The sequence below is a fragment of the Ammospiza caudacuta genome, chromosome 9 (genome assembly GCF_027887145.1).
Source record: "Ammospiza caudacuta isolate bAmmCau1 chromosome 9, bAmmCau1.pri, whole genome shotgun sequence".
Classification (NCBI taxonomy): Eukaryota; Metazoa; Chordata; class Aves; order Passeriformes; family Passerellidae; genus Ammospiza; species Ammospiza caudacuta.
The window spans coordinates 38,790,523-38,812,242 of record NC_080601.1 but is presented as its reverse complement, the minus strand read 5'-3'; the positions used below and the strand labels follow the sequence as shown (position 1 = coordinate 38,812,242).

Genomic DNA, 21,720 nt, shown 5'->3' with positions numbered 1-21,720 from the left:
TTGCACTGTAACACAGAACATCATGAGAGAGGCTCCCAAGGAGCGTGGGAATGGAATGGCAGAGTTTGAAACACACATGGCCAGTCCTTTACAGCCAGTGACGCAGCAACATCATTTTCACACAATCACTTTTCCAGCAGTTACTACAATTTAAGAAGAAAAAGTAATTTCAGTGAGTTTCTGAAAAAAAAAAAAAAAAGCATATTAATCCCTAACTCATAAAGGTCTCATCAAAACCTTAAAAGATTTGCTAAGCACAGTTATTAATAGTTTGCCTGTCTGCTTTGATTATATTTGACATAGTTTCCATATGGAAACTTAAACGAAATTTCATCAAGAGCTTTACTTTGTTTAAAACATCAATCCATATAATGCAATAAATATTTGCAGATATAGGAAAACATCACCTTTGTGCGTTATCCTTATAAAGAAGAGTGAGAGAATTCACACACAGCTTCACTCCTTCCTTCCTACTTCCTTCCTGAATAATACACACCTTATCCTCCAACCCAGTCCTCAGTTGTTCCACTTTGAATACAGCTATTTTGGCATCACTGCTTGTATTTGTGGAAAATCTTAATTGTTTTCTTTGCACCAAGAGGCTTGTGGGGTCGATGAAGTTACTTACATAGATAAACCCTATGAAATCTCCCATCAAAAAACCCCCCAAAAACTAACAGAGCTGATAAACCAGTAAGAACAGATACTGCAGATACTAGTTCCACCATTTTTCCATTCCTGTCTTCCCTTGTACACAATTACAGTTTTTGTGTGATATTTAATGAAAACCCACTAATTTATGCAAGAAATAGAAGCAGCCACATCAAGGTCAAAACTTAGATAAATAATTTCACATCATTTTCATTAAGACTGTCATCACAAGTTCACGTCCAGCACTCCAAGTACCAAGTTACAGTGCTCTCTGGAATCAGCCAGGTGAGCACCTGGAGCCCTGTCTGGAGACACCCTCAGGTGAGGCCAGACCCCTCAAACCCAGCCCTGGCACACAAGTGGCAGTGCCACATGAGCACTCGCAGGGCTGTGCCCAGGGGTGCAGCACACCACTCCTTCCTTCCTTCACCCCACTGCTGGGAATGCCACCAGAAACATGGAACACCTGCATCTCCTGCCTCTGGCCAGCCCTGGCACACAGAAACACGGAACACCTGCATCTCCTGCCTCTGGCCAGCCCTGGCACACAGAAACACGGAACACCTGCATCTCCTGCCTCTGGCCAGCCCTGGCACACAGAAACATGGAACACCTGCATCTCCTGCCTCTGGCCAGCCCTGGCACACAGAAACACTGAACACCTGCATCTCCTGCCTCTGGCCAGCCTTGGGACACAGTCAGCTGCTCAGCTGGGATATTCAGCAGCGCTAAAACAATGAACACCAGGTTCAACACATGAGGAAAAGCCATGAATTGACAAGTGTACTTCAACCTTTCTGCTCACTAAATATATAAAGATGTGAAGGTTCCTCTCCCTAACAGGTAGGAAGGACTGACATCAGTACAAGAGAAACACATTGCTGCAACATACCAACTAATAAAAATCATTCTAAAGGATGAATACAGCAATTGTGCTTGTGGCTTTTACTTTCAGCTTTTCATTAGGTTTAAAAACTAGCAGAGTACTAAACTTGGTTTATCATGAAAATAACATATTCTGTTTAACAAGTTAAAAAAGGTCTATTCTAGACACGCTAGTCCTAAACATTGTTGAACTACCAAAATTCACAGTTACTTGGTAAAAATCCAGGAACTATCATGTTTTCATTTCCCTGTTATTTGCAGTGCTCCAAAGGAGCAGCAGAGCTCTGGGCTCACACTCTGCTCACAGGCACAGCCACTCACAGAGGCTGCTCTCACAAACCCAATGCTGGGAACATCTGTGCCAAGTTTTAAAAAAAGAACAGCAACTTGAGAAAGAAAATGAAAAGAAAATCCAGTTATGGATGGCAAGCAGAGCTTCTTGTGGCTAGAGATTTCAGGGGCCTTGGCAAGCAAGGATGGCAGACATATTTCAAAAATATTCAATTAAACAAAATGAGGTACAACAGAAATTGCACATTGCCTCCTTTTTTTAAGGCCAAATCTGACGCTGCTGTGTTTGCAAAGAACACTCAAAGAAGTAAACAAGATGCAGCGATAAATTCCAGCGAAGGTCTGAAGCACCGCTCAATGAAAGCAGGCCAGTTTTGCTCCCTGCCTTGGTTTGTGCTCTGCAGTTTACCAGAGGAGCAAATGTCAGGCAGTCTGGAGAGTGGGCACTTCAGAGAACTGTGTCCCTCAATTTTCAGCACACCTGCTGGGCCAAGCCCCATCACAGCCATTTCCAGAGTGCCATGGGGAGCACAGGCTTTTCCAGAACGGTTCTTGCCATCCTTCACTTGCACAGCCAACCCAGCTGTGTGCTGATCTCCTCTGCAGAGTGTGCCCAGCACCGAGCAGCCTCTCGGGTACTGAGCTACCCAACAGCACAGGAACTAAGGGGGGAACCAATTAAACAACTAATCAATCAGTGTGCCAAACAAACAACGTGTGCAGCACGGCCACTTCGCTGATGGTGCAGCATTCCCTGAAGTAATCTCACCTCTATTCCTACTTACACGATTTAAGCAAACACAGCCCCTGATGAGAAGGAGCAGCAGAGCTGTAGGGCCGGCTGTCCAAACCCAGCCCACACTCCCAGCAACAGCTCTGCTCACACAGCAGCCCCTGCTTGTCAGGCTGCCCCAGGCATTTAAATCATCTCTGTTAATGCCATCTCCTTTGGCATTTGCTTTCTATTTTTCCACAAGGTAAGATACTTGCTATACTCCAGGTTCTGTATCAGGCACTAAATTTTAGGGAGGTTTTAAAACTAGTTTGTTTTCCCATATTGAGACCTTGTCTTCTCAGTACACACTATCATTTACAATGTGTTTATACTGCCAATTGTACTTAGGGCTTTCCAGGCACCATAACATTAATTAATCATAAATACAACCTGAGCTCAGTTCACCTGTTGCTCCTGTTTGAGATCCCTAAACAGCCAATACATCTTGCTATATATGTGATTTCTGTATATACATACAGAAGTGTTTATGCAACATGGCTTTAGACACAAGAACTTCATTTTTTATCCATCTTTGAGGCACAGGTAATGATAAAAGGAGGAGAAAGGTACAAGACAGACAGAAGGGAGAACACTGCTCCAAGAAAACTCACTACCATGGAGCCTAGGTTACCCTTCCAAACCTAGGAGAGGATTAAAAGGACCAAGGAGATTTACTACCTCTCTAATAACTCATTTCAAGCACAGTTCACTGGGGCAATATTTACTGCAACCTGTTCACATCACTTTTCCTTCAAGTTCATTGTCAGAAATAAGTTCCTTTCAAAATATATTAAAAAAAAAATCACACGACCAAAACCCCCAAACAAAACAATTAAAACACCACCACCACAAAAAAAAAACGCAAAAAACCAAAAAAACAAAACCAACAAACCAGTGAACAAACAAAGAAACAAAAAAGCCCATCACACAAGCAGATAACTGCATTTCTAAAGCCTGGAGAGCAGTGCAGCACAGAACTGCACATACAACACTCAAACCAGCATCTGCCCTGACACACAGAGCTGCAAACACAACACTCAAACCTGCATCTGCCCTGAGACACTGAACTGAGTGCTTTGGGAAGAATGCAGCTTGTACTCTCTCTTCTCAAAGATCTAACATCTATTTCCAAAATGCATTGAAAAATGCCACTTGAATTCATGGTTACTTGAATTATTTGGAAAAAGCACCCATTTGTCTCCCACGGCAAGTCACCGCTATTGCTTAGAGACACGCAGAAAAGTCAAATTAAGTAAATCCCCCAATTCCAGATGGGGTTTTGGCAAATCCACCTACTGTACTTTCACATTATGATTTGCTTATACTCTACAGAAGAAACACTTGCACAATTCCACATATATTTTATAGAACATAGGATTATGCTTACAGTGATGTACCTCAGGTTGGGCACACAACAGAAAGGGATACACTGCCCTGAAACATCAAGCAAACAGCCCTGGAAGGCTGTGGGCACCTTTCCTCTACAAGCACAGACACCAAGAAAAAGCATGAAAAATAGAACAGAACACATGAAATAGTCTAATAAGCGGTCTTTGTCAATGTCACATTTCAGAAACACTGGAAATGTCTACTTTAACAAACAACTATGTAAGTTTCCCAACTTTTTTTATATGGCCATTTAATCAGAACTTCCATTTTCTTAAAGCTTTTAAGTTCATGGATTTAATTAAGAGGTTTTGGAAGAAGTGCTATGAAGTCAAAGTAAGAATTTCAGTTCTGCCAAGATCTCAGGAAAACACCTCATATTTTTAAATTAATTGAAATACTACTGAACCTTCTGGAAAAGCTGAGCAGCTGCAAATATGTCCCTCTAGGACAGTGTGATACACGGAGGTGACAGCATGTGCACATTTCATGCAAACAAAGTTAAAGTGCTGTCTAACATACCTTCCAATCCTCAACAAGAGGTCTGAGGAGCTCTAAGGGACACGGTAACATGACCCAAGCATTTCCAGAATCCTCAGCAAAGCCAGCTTTTCACTGAAACTGAGATTCACCATGGGCTTATTCTTGGATTTGGAACAAAAAACAGTAACAACCTTCCTGCCGAGTATGAGGCTACATAACATTCACTTTTAACTGTCTGAGGGTTTGGGAGTTTGGGGATTCGCTGGGGTTTTTTCTTGGCTGGGTTTTATTTGTTTGCCGTTTTTTAAAACTTTTTAAAAACAACTGTCTCTTATGCAGGATACACATTAATATTTCAGTATTTGTGTGACATCCCAGGGAGATGGCTGCGATTCTGGATAAGAGCCCTGTCCATCCTCTCCTGCTCCAGTCCTTGTTCCCGTTTCTGGATCCTGCTGCAGAGGTTAACCTAAGTCACAAACCATTCAAAACCGAGCAGCGTGTTTGTCGTGCATGGCACAGATGGGGCTCTCCACTTCCAGGACACGACCCTGCACAGATAAACCCATGCCCACCACCTCGAGCAGCAGGTGAGACAGAGACTCCTCCAATAAAGAGCTCACACGGCTGCAAAGCTGCTTTCTGTTGGCGGCGAGGGGACGGGGAGATGGAGAGACAACACTGCCGATAACCCATAACCACGGCCTCAAGAGCCGCCACCAGCCCCGCCTGCTCCGTGAGCCTGCCCCAGCTCCGTGCGCTGTCCCTGCTCGGCCGGGACTGTCCCCGCTCGCTGCCCACGAACCACCCGCGAGCCCCGGCTGCGCCGCCCGGCGCCCAGCGGAGCTCTCCGGCCCCGGGAGAACCCCGAGGGGAGAGCGCAGCCCCGGGGAGGGCCCCGCGGGGAGAGCCACCCCGGCAGGGAGAGCCCGGCCCCGGGCAGGAGCGCCGAGCCAGCGGGAGGCAGTAAGTACCTCAGTGGGATCAGGCCTGCAGCTCCCGGCTCGGGCAGGAGGGGACAGCCAGCGGGAGGCAGTAAGTACACCTGTGGGATCAGGCCTGCAGCTCCCGGCTCGGGCAGGAGGGGACAGCCAGCGGGAGGCAGTAAGTACCTCAGAGGGATCAGGCCTGCAGCTCCCGGCACCGGGCAGGCTCCGGCCCTGCCCTGCGGCCGGGGAGGCGGCCGGGCCGGCGGGCGAGCCCGGTCCTGCCGAGCCCCCGGGCCGCGGACGGGGCTGGCAGAAGCTCGGGCTGCGCCGGGTGAGTCACTCCAAAGTAAACGGCAGGTCTCTGTGCTGAACGTGACATGGGGATTGAACAGTAACGTAAATCCAGAGGAATGCTTTCTTTTTACTTTCTGTCCTATTACGTCTTTTCCCAGCCCTCAGCACAGTTGTTTAGATCAATCATACTTCAGGTAAAAACCAGCAATGCTGCAAGCACAGGAGTAGGTAAAAAAAGAAACATACAACCATAGCAGTTTCTCTGCTTTGGAATCACTTCCCAGCACGTTCCTCTGCTGCAGCTTCATTTTGGGGTAAGTACCACATTAGCTGCCAGTAAACCCTGTGGATCCACTGCCCTTATGGTCCCAGGCACTTGGAACCTTCTTCCGGCTCTTTCCCACTTCTGAAGTAACTGGGAACAGCGTATTTATTTGCTACTGAAATGTCAACTGAAAAGCAAACAAACAAAACCCGTCAGAGCTGCAAGCCTGACTTGGAGATTCCAGTTCCCACACAACAAGAGAGCCTGAGGAAGCTTTCCCAATATTTAGACGCCTTATAAGCTGACAGACATGCATGGTTTATTTAGGAAAGCATGCACACGTTCCAGTTCCTGGACCAGTCACTCCGCAAAGCATCTGGAAATGGTCTACATCCATAACAGAAATGCAGATAAAAAGGGAATGAGGATTTGCCACAAGATGTTGGACAAAGAAGTATGCTGTCACCCCTAGCAAGTGCTGGAAGGCAATGGGCAAAGGCATCAGCAACAAAGATTAAACCAAGGAAAAAATGTAAAATGTCTCGCAACAGAGTCATAGACTGTGCTGGAGTTTTGGAGGTCCACCCCCTGCTCCAGCAGTGTCCCAGGAGTCAGGGCTCAGGGCCCTGTCCAGATGGCTCCCAAGTACCTCCAGCGATGGAGGTGCCACAGCTCTCTGCCATTTCCCTATGGACCTTTCCTGCACGCTTCTGAATGCAGCAGTTTCTACCCTTATCTGTTTAATGTGCGTGCGCTTTCATTATACAACACTGAATGTTCACACAAGTTCATTACTTTTAAGAGCCACAAGCAAGTCTTGCACTGAAATTCACCTACTTATCAAGGATGTTTCCCTTCACCTGGCTGATACAGTTGTGTCTTCCTCCATCCCGGGAGACAACTTTCTGTTCACATACCTCAGTGACACTACAATGATACTAACAGCCTACAAGGACAAGCAGTTACACACAACATTCATATAATTTACAAAAAAGTGGGAAAGGAACTACAGATCTTTTTTTCTGAGATAAGTAAAAGGTGCACAATGGTCATAAATAAATACTTTAATATTTAGTAATACTTAGCTGAAAAGGGTTTTCTTCCTTTTTGCTAAAAGGCTGTCCACAAGACAAATGAGAACCGGCCTCAGAGTCTGGTGAGCAGTGGAGCCAGGATCAAGCCTGTCCTCCCAGCCCAGAAAAACAACATTGCCAGTTCATGAAAATAAACTTGTTTCAGCAGAAGACTTTTGGGTCACATCCAGTTCTCTGAAGTGCGTGGGTTGGTCCTATCATACAGTCCCACCCAGTCTTGACTTCTTCATGTGCCTGGCAGCATTTGAAGTTAAAAATAAATAGAATAAATACCCAAACAGTTTTTCAATTTCTTCCTCCAATAAAAAGCGCAATAGGAATTGTAGATCAAAACTTGCACTTTGAACAGACGGTTTTTAAAAACATTTTGAATGGTCAGGTCAGGGACACAAAGAGCCAATGCTTTTGTCAAAGGGAACTTTCTTTGTGCAAATCTGCTGCAGTGCTAGACCCAATGACAGCTGTCAGCCCAAGCGTGCACAGAAAGATCTTCTCTGCCCAGAGAGTCTGAGAAAAGCACAAATTCTGTCCTTAAATAAAAATTCTGAAGTAATTAAAACAGAGCCAATGCTTGCTGATGGTACTTGATGAGTACAGATTTTCAAGTGATTTTTGTACCCTTTCATACTCACTTGACACACAGAGTTCAGCACACAATTTTGAGCTGTTCCTACAGGAAAACTAGTTTTGCTTTTCCAAAAGGATTAGTAAAGCCTCTTAGAGTTTGCCACACCAGGAAAACAAAAAGCTTCAAAACAAGCTCCCAGCACATCACTTTAAAAGCTTTAATGAAAGAATTCAGAATTAGGTCATGCTCCCAATGCCTGTGTGGCTCTACTGTTCACCCACTGCAGTGCCCACAGTGCCACCAGCCCCGCACAGAGGTGCTCCAAAGAGCCCAGTCATTAACATGCAGAGCCTTGCCAACACACTCAAGCATTCCAAGACAACTAAAAAAAAATGTCTTTTCAAGAATGCAGTAGAAAATGGGAAGTGAGGAGTGAACATGTAGAGGCAGCTCCACCTCAGGCGAAGTACAACAAACAGGTTTGGCTCCCGCGTGTTCCCATGGTACCCAGAGCCTGTGATCGGCCGCTCCCGCGCCGCAGCGAGGCCTCGCACCAAGGGTGAACGTTCTAGAGAAGGTGACGTGCTCCACATCCTGTCAACAGTGTCTGCCAGCCTCACGCGGAGCAGCTCTCCCTGCTTCTACTCACTCCCATAACTAGAGAGCTGGTTTTGCTTTGAGCTCGTGCAAGCCAAAGAAGGCTCACACAGCTCAGATTATCTGCGCCTTTGTTTGGCCAGGAGTTTCTCCAGCAACCCAGGGTGGTGCATGCCCACACAGGTGTTCCTCTGCCTTTCCTGAGCTAAAGCTGAAGGAACAAGCCATTGCTGTGGCTCTCTTCCATGGCCCACACACTCCAGCTGCCCTGACAGCCCCCCGTTTGCTCCAGCTGCAGAGCCATGCTCACTGCCATCACAGCCCTCCACTGCTCTAGCTCAACATCAGAACCCCCAGAGCATCCTTCCAAAATGCTCCCCTCCTGGGCAGGAGAGCCAAGACAGTGTGTCTGCAGCCTGTCCCAGGCACGGGGACCTGCTGCCACCTGCTCTGGGTCACACAGGATGCTCGTGCCTGAATGCAAACTGAGCCCAGATTTCCAGAGCCTAGCCCAGCATTCCCACCACTAACCACACTCCTCCTGGAACACCCCTTTTGCCCTGAAGGCAGCTATTTCTGTCTCCGGGCTGTTTTGAGGGTTGGACAGTCCAGGGCAGTTGCTGCACAACAAAGGCACACAGTCCCTGTCTGAACTGTGGTGGCTGCTGGTCTCCCATGCTGTGATCTGCAGCCTTGGCTGCTGCAGTCCAACACCTGGGCTCCAAATTTGAGCCTAATTTAAGGAGACATTTTGTGTTGCAAGGGAAAACCTCCAAACCACCTCATTCCAGCACCATTCCAGACTGACCCTGGGCATGTCTAAGAGATGCAAATCAGCCCAAATGAACACGTTTTCCTTCTGGCTTTCAAAGACTGTGCACAAGCAGGATATGAGCCAATGCCTCATGCTCAGTGGTTCTGGAGCTGTCAGTGAGCTGCAAGGAGCAGGCAAGCCCAGGGCACACATGGCCCAGAGCTGGCCAGCTGACTGCAGCCTCCAGCATGGATGCAGGAAGCAGGCAGAGGCAAAAACACGTGTTTGTCTTAGGAAAAAGCTTGTGTGTGAGAGATCAGCATTTCTGCTCCTTTAGCCACACGTTATCCAAAAGCTCTGGCTGAGCAGAGCCCCTGGCCGGCCTCTGCCCAGGGCAGGAACCCCAAATCACCCATTGCCTTCTTTCTGGCTCTGCTGCAATTCCGTGTGACATTAAAGCCTCTCCCGACTACAGCTTCTGGATGTGAACTGCATTAGAAAGGAAACCAAGGTGAAACCAGGGAAAAGAAGAAGAGACAAAAGAGGCAGGGACAGCAAGCAAGGAATATAGGCAGGAGAGCTTTTCACCAGCTTGGGAAACAGCACAAGAAAAGATCAGAAGCTGTTTTAGTGCAGACAAACCAAAACCTGAAGGGAAAATCCTTGCAGTGACAAGCACAAGCGAAAGGAAAGCTCTCCACGCTGCACCCTGGCACCTGTAACCACACCCTGAGCCACGGTCCCGTGAAGCACAGCCCAGAGGGCTCGGCTGCTGCAGGTAACAAACACCCAGGTTTGTTTGTCAGGGACACTCACACCCAAGAGCTGCTGCAACACACCCTCAGCTACCACCAGGGAACGAAACCTGGGACAACACCACAGGGTAATTGCTCTCCTTAGCTTGAATGTTCTGCTTTCAAGGATATCATCTGTTACAGCTGACTGACTCATGAAGATGAGTGCTTAACAACTTGAAGACATTAATGAAAGCCATCAATTATATCTGACTTCAGATATCATATAAGAACAATGAACACTTTTGTTTGCTTCAAAACGTGCTTTAACTTCAAGTTTTGCCAATAACAGGAAAAGTGCTAGAAATTAAAGTGATTAAATAAAATATTTACATTTTAAAATTATGTACTAATACTGATAGTGGTGCTAAGAGTGTTGAGTAGCTATTACACACCATTGGAAGAAAAGAAGCCAAAGTAACATTTTACTTTTAATACTCACTCTTCCCCAGAATGATGATTATTGTGCTTAATGCGACCTACTCCACATTAGGAAAAATAACATTTTTACATGGAAATTTCAGCAAGTGCAGATGCCACTTCAGTAATAAAGATGCTGAAAGGATGCTAAAGGTCTCTGACAGGCCATTCAAGCAGCCACTGAAGTCACAAGGTCCTGTTTTCCCATGACCACCTCCTGTTCACCATAAAGAAAGTGAAAGATGGTTAGAGAATATGAAATAAAGTATTAACCTGCACTAACACAGATGTATTTGGGGAGCTTCCACATACTAAAAGCACACAACTGCCTTGCAGTGACACCTGGCTGCCTTTTTCCTTTTTTTTCCCCATTTTAAGGTAAGAGTTTAGGAGCAGAGGACAAGGCAAAGCGGCGGCCAGAGTGGCTGATCTTCTGCAGGGTGGTGGGAGAGACACCTTCCAGAGCCACACCTAAACCCAGTTTGCCTTCCAAGGCAGGGCAGTCACTGCATTTCCTCCTCCCACCGGGATGCCTGGGCACGGCGTGCCCATAGTGGAGAGCAAACTGGGTTTCACCTGGGTTTAAACAGGATTTAACCTGGAGAGAAGAGGAGAGTGTGCTCGGGGCAGCCACGCTCACCTTCCCACAAAAATACAGATCAAACACGCTCCTCCTTCAAGTGACTCACTTCAAATCATAAACCAGGAGTAAGGGAAGAGCTTTCCGAAGGAGGTGAGTACACACGGTACCAGAAAGGGACAGAAAGCATCTGAGGTAAAAAGAGGAAACACATTCATGGGGGTAGAATATATAAACAGTATGACTAAATAAGTAATAGAAAAGGGGAAAGAGAGAAATAGTACGTAAAAACCAGATCAGCTTTTTATGTAAATCAGAAAATCTGAGGGCTTGACTCATATTCTGCGTCTTTGAAGTCAAATTTTGTGGTAGAAAAATTGATGATGAGAACTTTGAAACAGGAACAAAACCCTTAAAACATGCCCTAGTGCTTGTCCAAGCTAAAAAACAGAGACCTCTGTGTAAAGCTTTCTTCCTATGGTATCCTACCCACATTGCATAATTTCATTTTCAAATATGAAATAAAATAGGAACTAAGTCCTTTTAGAACCTCACATTGATACACTGATGATTTGTGGAAGCCTGACAAGCTGCAAAACGCCAACTCTACTGCTATAAAACTACATTGAAAGAAAGGTGTAATTATAATGTGCTTTGCCACTATTACCTCCTGATGTTCCATGTGCTCGTGTTGTCAGGCATAACACTTAATCAAAAGGGAAAAAAAAGATAGTCTAGAAGATAAACCTCTGAGCATCTTTCTTAAGGAAGGTTAGACACTGTACCAGCTCTTAATGGAAACTCTCTTGCTCAGAAAATTGTAAAACTATCTGCTAAAAAGAAAAAAGTGCTGGATTTTCCAACCAAAATCCCTCCCACAGCATCCAAAGGGCACCCAAAGCCAGGGCTGTACCTCAAAGTTCCACCTCCTGCACAGGGAGTTTCGAAGAGAGTGAAACAAGATAACCTCCTGAAATACAACAAACATGAGTATGGCAGAAACTGAAAGAAAAACACTTGAGAGGCTGCCACAGAAAACCAAACAAACAGAAGGAGCAACAACATTTAAGAAATTAACAAGGCCACTCCCACAACAAAAAAAAAACCCAGAAAGCAGACATCAAAACAATCAGAAACTAGAAAGCAGTGTAGAGACACAGAAAGGGAAGCTGGAGATTACTTATTTCTACAGTTCCCATCATAGAGAACACTGAAAAATACTTTCTGTTGGCCTTCTTTGTTATTGCTCAAAAAGTACATGGCCCTCAAATGCAAGTCTGAGCTGTGAGCACCCAGTTTTGCAGCCAAGAGAGCAAGACAAGAACCCCCCAAGTCTGGGGCCCTTGTGAGCCAGCAGAGTGCTCAGTGCCAGGCTCAGCCCTGCCCGAGGCACCTGGGCACAGCTCCCCCAGCCTGGGCAGCACAGCGCGGAGCACGGAGCCAGGGCAGGGCCGGGCCCCCTCCCCATCAGCCTCTCCCCCTGCTCAGCTCCGCTGCTCCTGCCCTCACCTGGCCAGAGCAGCCGCCGGGCTCCCCAGCGCCTCCCTGCCAGCCCAGCTCACCTGGGCAACGCTGCACACCGGGGCCTCCCACAGAAACATCACCCTCACCTGGGGCATCCCACAGAAACATCACCCTCACCTGGGGAACGCTCCTACACTGGGGCCTCCCACAGAAACATCACCCTCACCTGGGGAACGCTGCACACCGGGGCCTCCCACAGAAACATCACCCTCACCTGGGGAACGCTGCACACCGGGGCCTCCCACAGAAACATCACCCTCACCTGGGGCATCCCACAGAAACATCAACCTCACCTGGGGAACGCTCCTACACTGGGGCCTCCCACAGAAACATCACCCTCACCTGGGCAACGCTGCACACCGGGGCATCCCACAGAAACATCACCCTCACCTGGGGCATCCCACAGAAACATCACCCTCACCTGGGCAACGCTGCACACCGGGGCCTCCCACAGAAACATCACCCTCACCTGGGGCATCCCACAGAAACATCACCCTCACCTGGGGAATGCTCCTACACTGGGGCCTCCCACAGAAACATCACCCTCACCTGCTGGGCCAGTCTCATCTTCCACACCAGCTAGCACCAACGCTGCCGACCCTAAGGGGTCAACACTGGAATAACAAGTTTCTTCTAAAAAAATCACAATGAATCAAACTCCACCTTTCACTCAACCTCACAGCTGTGGTTTGAAGAGAGGGCGCCTTGAATTGCAACATGCTGCTCTTAATGCTTATTTAGAAATCAAAACCAAACAAATACATTTCCCATCCTGAAACATTTGAAACGTTCCACAAAATTCAAATAATTATTCATTGGGGAAAGAAATCTAAAAAAAAAAAAAACTAAAAAGAAAGCCAAAAAACCTTTTATAGTTATCAGCAGCTAAATACACAGATGTCCAATACCAAAACAAACCTACACCCACTGCTTCAGAATCAGAAAATTAGGATCAGACATGATAAAGAGAGACTACACTGTGATCACCACCCATCACAAGGCCAGGCTGCTTAAAAAAATTATTATGGGAACTATTTCTATTTCAAATTCAATTGATAGACTTCAGCTTCTAACAGAAGTAAAGAATACTTCAAGTTCATACTCAGAATTAAAGAATAAGTTTATTTATAAGTAATAATACTACAAACAGGCTTGAAGCAGGAAGTTCCATCCCTGCCCTCTTTGTGTACTTTAATAAAAAGGGACACATTCACCCAATGTGGATAGGTGAAGGCCACCTTGGAATGTCAGAGCTCACTGCCCTACCATGGCACTGTCACATGAAGGCCAGTGTTGTACAGAGACAAAGAGAACAGGGGCTCAGGTAGGGCAGTGATGCTGTCGGTCATTCAGAGTTCTGGGTATCAGCACCATTCAGCAATTCCCTGGCACGCTTCTTCCCTCCTTCTCTTTTAAGCTAATAAAATAACATGTTCTGGTTAATTTTTACCTACCTTGTCATCATTGCACATCTATTCTGACTAAACCTGTCCTTAGAATTTAAGGATTACATACATCCAGTGCATGAAGATGGAAGGGTTTGGCAAGCTCTGACCTGATTTAGGCTCATACACTGCAATTCCAAAGACAACTGGAACAAATGAACTATTTTCCAACCTGGGGAGAAATGTCAGAACCTGTACAGCTAAGTCTGCTGGGCATCTTGGAAATCCTTTCCCTAAAGGCCTGCATGGAGAGACTTAATGTCTGTTTAATTGTGTGGAGACAGTTTGCGATGGAAAACCAACGCAGATGGTCACAGTCACCTGAGACTGACCCGGAGCACGAGATGATCTCAGGTGTGAGCACCAAGGTGGTTCTCCAGCGTTTGTGCCTGCACCAGGCAAACACACAGCACACACAAACTCCTGGGGCAGCCGCAGCTCCACTGCAGAGGGGTGCAGCTGCCCCTGCAGCAGAAGCAGCCACAGCCCCTGGGCTGAGGGCAGCTCTCCCCACAGCCCTGGGCAGGGTCTGCCGCAGCAAAAGCGGCACTGAGCTGTTAGGAGCACCTGAACAGAGTGAAGGGGATGCACCAGATTGGAAAACACCACAGGGCACAAATTAAACCCCTGTACAGCAAAAGCAGGGCCAGGCAAATGGATTCTGTGCCCACCACAGCACTCAGCTCACTGCAAGGTACATGTGAAATTTTGTCAGTGCAGACAGAGGAAGCAAAGGAAGCAAGGAATCAGGGAAAGAGAGGATGGGATCACAGGTTTGGGTAGGGAGGGACTTTTAAAGATCATCTAATTGCATCCCCTGCCATAGGCAGGGGCATCTGAGGAGGGGGAAAAGAGAAAGAGTGACTCACGGGTAGTGTGAACTCCATCTTTTGTTACTGGGTATACTGTGATAAAGCCAGGAAATTATTCTACAGCAAGAAAAGCATTAAATGCTTAACTAAACACAAAGGTACCAAAAATCATACACATTCATGTTCATGAAATGCACATGTTCATGTAACTTGGAAGAATATTTAAAAACCTAATATTCCATTAATATTTTCAATGAAGCAGCAAAACTGCTAGAGGAATGAAATGAACCCAGCTCAGTCCCTCTTCACTTTGCCATGTTTATTCATGAGCTCCCAGGTCACCACTGCAACAGGTAATTAGTGGATGGGGATGGCTGGCAGGAGCAAACTCATATGTTATCCTGACCTGCTTCTGGCAGCCAGAGAGCAAAAAAAGCAATTCTCCCCTCTTTGCAAAAGTACAGGCAGGTCAGCTTTTCCTGATCTAGGAGAGACTGTCCCACCCAGGCCAACCTGCCTACCAAAGGTATTTTGAGCTATGAAATGCTGATCTCAAGAGCATTTGCACACACAAGCAAACAGTGCTCACACAAAACACACCTGAAGTGCAAACCACAGGGAGACAGGGCAGCCCTGTCAGAGCCATCTGGGTTTGCTGGGTGGGAGGGAGCAGGAGACCCCCCCAGCACCAGAGCCAGCCTGCCCCGGCAGCCTCGCACATGCATGGGCACCTGCCCCGGAGCCCCACGGGAATAACACTCCCAAGAGGGAATAACGCCTCCCCAGAGGGAATAACGCCTCCCCAGAGGGAATAACGCCTCCCCAGAGGGCTCTGGCCACCGCAGATGGGAGCCCAGCACAGGGCCACAGGAGTGGGTGACTGCAGGGTGCCCAGCCTGGCCACCCCATCTCCAGCACCCCTGCACTGCCCTGTGACAGCACACGCTGTTACCCAGCCTGGAGCTCAGGCTACAACTCACTAAGAGTGCAACGTTAAATTAAAATACATTTCACCCACTGAAATCAGAAATAGAAAACATGAGTTAAAGGAATGGGAAGTGGTTTTCCAGCCCAGCTCTGGCACAGTCCATCAAAGCAAGTCCTTGTTCAGGACTGAAACCATTCCAGGTCACAGCAGAGGAACATATTCCTCAACTGCACGGGAAGGGCCCAGCAAGCAGGAGCAGCCACTGACAGCTCCCACACACAACTCAAGAGCCAAGCCCCCAAACCCAGCTCATGTCACCTTTCCTGCACCCAAACTGCACTAATGTAACTCCAGAAGCCCGGCAGGCAGCCAGCAGTCCCAACCCCAACAGCCACACACCAGGACCACAACCACAGGCGTTCAGAGCAGTCTTTGCATGTCCCACCCTGCAGTGGAACCGATCCAAACAAGGCTGGTTTCGCTGCTGCAGAAAGCTCGGTTGCTGACGGCAAGGCAGCAGCGGGCTAGAGCTGGAGCGTGTTCCCCCGGTACAGCGAACATCGCCCAGCGAGCGCGCCCCAGGAGCGCCCGGAGCCCCAGCACCCACCGGGACGGGCACGAAAGGGCTGGGTCTGACAGCCGGGGAGCCTGCGGGGACACGGCCCCGGAGCACGGCGAGTGACAGCGCTCATGGACAGTGCACAGAGGGGTCACCCCTCGGCTCCAGCCACGGGGGAGGAAAAAGGCAGGAACCACCTGCTGAACACACCAGCATCACTCACACACAGAGGCCGCGTATGCCCAAGGCCACAGCCACGGCAATCACTATGAAATGAACATTTCACAACGTTATTTTAATACGAAGCGGCACGCCTAAGTGTAAAATCAACTGTGGTGATAACAGTAAAAGTCTACTTAAATTGAAGAAAAGGTGAACTGCATCCTTTGACTACAGCAGTTACAATCAAAGTCTGAACGCCAGAAAAGCCTTTAAAGTGACGAAAAAGCTAAGTGGACTTTGAAGACCGGACAAAAAAACTCCCTGGGTTAGGGCACCTCGGGGCTCTGTGCATCAGGCTTAGAGCAAAGCCCCTCCTAACACACAGCAAGAACAACACACAGCGCGAGCCTGGACCCAATTCTCTGCCAGGGTGTATTACTTTATAACGAGCAAAGCTCCGGGAGTGCTCCCCTCGCTCTGTGGGACGTGTCCGCACTGCTCGGGCACAGACGGGCTTTGCTACCGGCTCCAGCGGCTCTCAGCAGCGCCCGGGGTGCGGGAGCCCAGCGATGGTCATCAGCATCTGCCTTCACTCACGCACCGAACCGAGCGGAACCGAGCGTTCCTCGCCCTGCTCGCCCGTGCCAGCTGCGGCTCTCGCCTTATCGGCAGGGATGAGAAGCGTTCCGGAGCTCTGCCCTGTCACCACGCCGAGCAGAAATTACGCTGCATTTTGGTGCCCCACTGTGCCCGGCGGCCGGGGAAGGGCGCCCGGAGGCGGGCAAGGCGCTTCGGGGTCTCTGCCGCGCCCCGGAGGGCCCCGGGCGCTGCGGGCGGTGCCACACGGGACCAGCCCGGGCACGGGGACGCGGCAGCGGCGCCCCCTTCCCCCGGCGCTCCGCGGCCGCGCCGCCGCCCCGCGCTTCGGCAGAGCCGTCCCAGCCCGGGAGGCGCCGGGGCTCGGCCGGACGGGCCCCCAGCGCCGCCGGCACCCGCGCTCGGGCCGGCAGCGGCAGCGCGGGGGGCGGGCGGCGCAGCGACCGGCGGCCCGCGAACCCCCGCTCGCCCCGGTGCCCGCGGTACTTACGTCGTCGAAGAGAGACCCGACGTTGGCGGTGACCAGGAGCACCCCGGCGCCGGCCGCGGCCGCCTTCCCCGCCATGGCGCGGGCGGAAGCGCGGCCGGGAGCGGCGGCGCTGCGGGGAGCCCGGGGGCGGGCGCGGGGCGCTGCGGCGAGCGGGGCGCCGGGCCCGCCCCGTCAGCGCAGCGAGAGCTCCCGGCGCGGGCAGCCCGCGAACATCCGCGCCCTGCGGGGCCGCGGCTCAGCGCTCGCCCGCCGCCGCGCTGCTGCTGCTGCTGCTGCCGGGACGGCTCCCGCCGGCGGAGGCTGGCGCCGGGCCGCGGCGCATGGCAGGGCGGCGGTGCCGGCGGGGCTGTGCGGCGCGGCGCGGTGCGGCGCGGGCCGTGCGGGGCTCGGCGGGGCCGGTGCCGGTGGCCGGGGCGGGTCCGGGCGCTCCGCGGTGCCGCCGCCGCCGCTCCCGGCTGTGCGGGCGGGCGGGCGCGCCGGGCTAGCGCTCTGCGCGCGCGACGTCACCGCCGCCTCGCGCCGCTCTTAAAAGGGCAACGCCACCCGCGGCGGGCGCGCGCACGCCCGGCGGGGCCCGCGGCGGAGAGCGCGGCCCGGGGGACTCGGCGGGGGCGGCTCCCCGGGGAGCGGGCGGGGCCGGTGCCGCCCCACCTGCGCGCAGCGGGGCCGCCCGCCCGGTACCGGGGCTCGGAACGCGGCGGGGCGGGCGCTGCCTCCCCTGGGGAGCGGCTCCCCCGGCCCGGCGGCCCCTTCGGCAACCGGGGTCTGTCCCCGGGGACGGAATGAGATGAGCCGTTGTTGGCCCCGGCGGTGGCACCGCCCGAGCGCGGCTCGCGGGATGCGGTACCGGTCCCGGAGGGGCCCGGCGCGTGTCGCGATAGGCTCTGTCGCGAGGGGCCGGCGAGCTGGTGGGTGATGCTGGAGGAGCATCCCGCCGCTCGCCCCGGGAGCGCGCACCCCGCCGAGGGCTGCGGTCCGTGCGGAGCCCGCGGGTGCCCCAGAGCCCTCCGCAGCTCGCGGCAGCCCCCGCGGCGGAACAAACCTGCCCGGTAACTTTGCCAAAGGAACCCGAGAAGTGACAGGTCAGTCACGGCTGCTGTGCGTGACACATCCCCGGCGCGGCCCGTGTCTCGCTGCTCGGGGACAGGGACACACGGCGCGGAGCCCGGCGCCCGAGCTGGGCAGCCTGGGCAGGGCGCGGGTGACGCCGGGCTGAGGGGACAATCCTCTCCAGGCTCCTCTGTGGCAAACTATCGGGCCGGGATGCGGCTGGAATGGCAAACGCCCTGCCAGATCCGGAGCACCGGCCTTCCTTGCCAGAAGGTGCAAATTAAATATACAGTTAAATGAAAAGGATATTGAAATTCTGGAATTCTGCTTCATCCATGGGATACTTGCTGACCTTCAGTGACCTGTGGCACACAGATAGATGCCATGCAGAAACAGAGAACAGTGCTGGACTTCTCTAGAAAGTCTGCTGCAGGGTTTTGGGCAGCTCCTGAGACAACTGCATTAAGTTGAACTGTAGATACAGTGATCTTACATGGATGCAGCTATCAGAGCTGTCGAAAGTGAGCTGATCCAATACACCACCCTGGTGTACCGTGATATATCCACAGACAGGGGAAAAGAAAATAAATCGGGGAAGGAACTTTTGCTGCTGTTGTGTTTTTGGCGCAGTCTTGCAGCGTTCGGCCGGCAGCGATTACATCAAAGGCAGGGTGTGCTGGAGGGAGCCGTGTCAGGTTACACCAGCTGGAGAGGCATCCCGGGCCCTGTGGCATCCAGGTGAAAAGTTTGGCAGTGCTCAAGAACAGGAAAGTAGAATGAGCATAACGCAGCGAGCAATCGCCGCTGCGATGTGCAGGGACTGTGCCAAGTGGCGCAGGCAGCTCTGCAGAGTGAGAGCATCGCAGCTGCACACGAGCAGAGCGGTGTCCCACCAGCCCGGGCTGGAGGCTGTGAGGCTGAGCCCTTCACCTTCTGCGCAGAGAGGAGAGGGTAAAAGCTTAGGAACAGGAGCATAAAGAATCACAGCACCCACAAAGCATGTTCAGAGGAGTTCCCGAGAGCCTGCTTTGGCCAGCCAGGGATTATCGTGGAAGCTGTTTCCAAAAGCAAGGAACGCTGAAGTGGGTGAGGTGCAGTGGCAGCTGAGAGCAGCAGCTGTGGGGAAGCACAGGGTGGACAGAACATCCCACACGCCCACGGAGGAGCCAAGGGGACGGGAGCAGCCCAAATGGGCGGCCTGGGCTGCTGCAGGAGCCTGTACAAACGCGATGGAAGATGCAGGGGAGGGCTAGAGCAGACGTGAGCTGGTTTGCAAGGCAAATTGTGCAGGGCTGATACTTTGGTGCTTGTTAAATTTGGATGAACAAGATCCATACCTGCGCTATGTGGGAGCAAAATAACTGGGAAAATCCGCTTGAATATGAAACTTTGCCTGTGGCAATGGGGAAATGAGCAGTGAGTAAAGCACTCATAAAAGGTGAGGGCTGAGTTCTGTGTCCTGACGTGAATGTTAAACCTCAGTGGGTGCTGCAGAGCTGATGCTTTCTTTCATCTGCTGCACAGGATAACTCTCAGAGGGGGTGGCACAGTATAACGGTGGGGAAATGGGAGTAGGATGAAAATGCCACTTTGCATCTGTTCAGTGAGCAGGGGCTGTGGCTGCAGCAGCTCCAGCATTCCCAGCTTGACCCTGAACTGAGTCCCACGGGCTCAAGGGTCAGATGCAGGTCAGATATTTCCCTTCCTCCCCACCCAGAGCTGGAAGGCCGGTGGGAGCTGGTCGGTGTGTTACTGTAGGGAAAACACCACTGCTGGCCAAGGCTGCCTCAAGTTCCCTGTCACTCCTTCCCCAGAACTTAAAACCCAGACAGTGTAGTCTGAGTGTTTCCAGTCTTGGTGCCTGCCTTGAATGCTAAGATTGAACAAGAGAGCTCAAGAATCAGGTTAGTTTTTACTAAGGAGCTTTGCAAGAATGAGGGGGGAAATGTTCTGCGGGTTTGGCTTAGATGTGGAGCCTAAATATCTTTAACCATCACTAATGATTGGCCCTATGAGCTGTCGAGATTTTCCCTCAGGGTGAAGCTCCCATCTCAGTGTCCCACAGCTGCAGTGCCATTTGTATTTAGAGCCTTCTGCTGTGGTTCTGGGCAGCTGCCACTGATGAGTTTAACATGGAAATTCCAGGTGATGCTCCGTTCACAGCCCGGCACACACGTGCTGCCTGTTCTGCCTCTGGAGGATGGCAGAGACCAGCGGCGTCTGCTCACACTCCCAGCCACGAGGGACGCAACCAGGAAATGTTGTCACTTCTGTTACATTGGATATGGAGTCCATAGAGACATGGACTGTTCTCTATAACCATTACAATGCCATTTCTTTTATTTAAAACTCTTTTTTAAAATGCTGCATTTGATCAGGCCTGTGACACAGATGAGAAGATTCTTTGTATTTCCTGGAGTAGATGTCCCTTACCCCAACAAGCACCAGTCCCTGCTATGCACTGAAAACATTGCTTTAAAACAAATAAATAAAATACTGAATTTGTTATTCAAAAACAATTTCTAGGTGCACCAGGATGTTTCCCAGTGTGCTTGAAACTATTTGGATGTTTCTGTTCTGCGTTTACAGCCAGGGTGATTTACTGGAGGGACAGGGCACACTTTGAGGGCAGTGAGGCACTGGAACAGGTTGTCCCAAGAGGTTGTGGCTGCCCCATCCCTGGAAATGTTCAAGGCCAGGTTGGGTGGAGCACTGGTCTGGTGAAGGTGCCCATGGCAAGGGCTGGTCCCTTCTGACCATTCTGTGCCTTTTGCAGTGGGTATGATGTGATTTACTTTATGCTGAGCGTACAGGAGTAAATCAGGGCAGAAAGGACAGCCCAGGCTGGTGTCTTCAGTGAGGCTCTGTTTCTTCCAGCTGCTCAAGAAGTGAGATGCTGCTGCTGCTGCTGCTGTTCTTTGGCAGGGGCAGCCCAGCGGGTGCCTCGTGCAGCTCCTGCAGTGAGGTGAGGCCAGGGGAGCAGCTCTCATCCCACTCCAAACAAACAACATTGGGGCAGGTGGGGAAGGAGCAAACGGTGACGTTTGCACCTTCACTGCCCTGGGCAGCTGCGTCAGTGTTTGTCACCCTCAGTGACAAAGTACAAAGGAAAATGGATCCTAAGGAAAAGGGGTGGTACACACGGGAATAAAACTGAGGACTCACAAATCCCCTCCTGTAACGGCAGGAATCTGCACTGCCTCTGCAGCACCTCCACAGTATCTCAGCCGTCCATTTTCCTGTACCACTGAGCACTCTGTGAGAACCAGAATGTAATCCCCAGGAAGGTGGTGCCTGGACAGCTTGTGGGCATCTCTGCAATAATGTAAGAGCCAGACACCCAGCAATAACCCAGGGGCTCTCAGGGAGGCATTGCTGGCACCAGCT

General features: G+C 50.9%; 1 protein-coding gene across 3 annotated transcripts in view; it reads right to left on the bottom strand.

Annotated features, from left to right (window-relative positions):
* The window catches only part of INPP5A (inositol polyphosphate-5-phosphatase A), a 183,299-nt gene extending 165,881 nt beyond the window's left edge, over positions 1-17,418 (bottom strand). For all 3 annotated transcript variants that reach the window (XM_058810189.1, XM_058810188.1, XM_058810190.1), the window contains exon 1: positions 17,284-17,418. In XM_058810189.1, coding sequence (XP_058666172.1) covers positions 17,284-17,358 — 75 coding nt within the window. In that variant the 5' untranslated portion in view covers positions 17,359-17,418. The remainder of the gene's footprint in view (positions 1-17,283) is intronic.
* Positions 17,419-21,720: the final 4,302 nt, after the last annotated feature.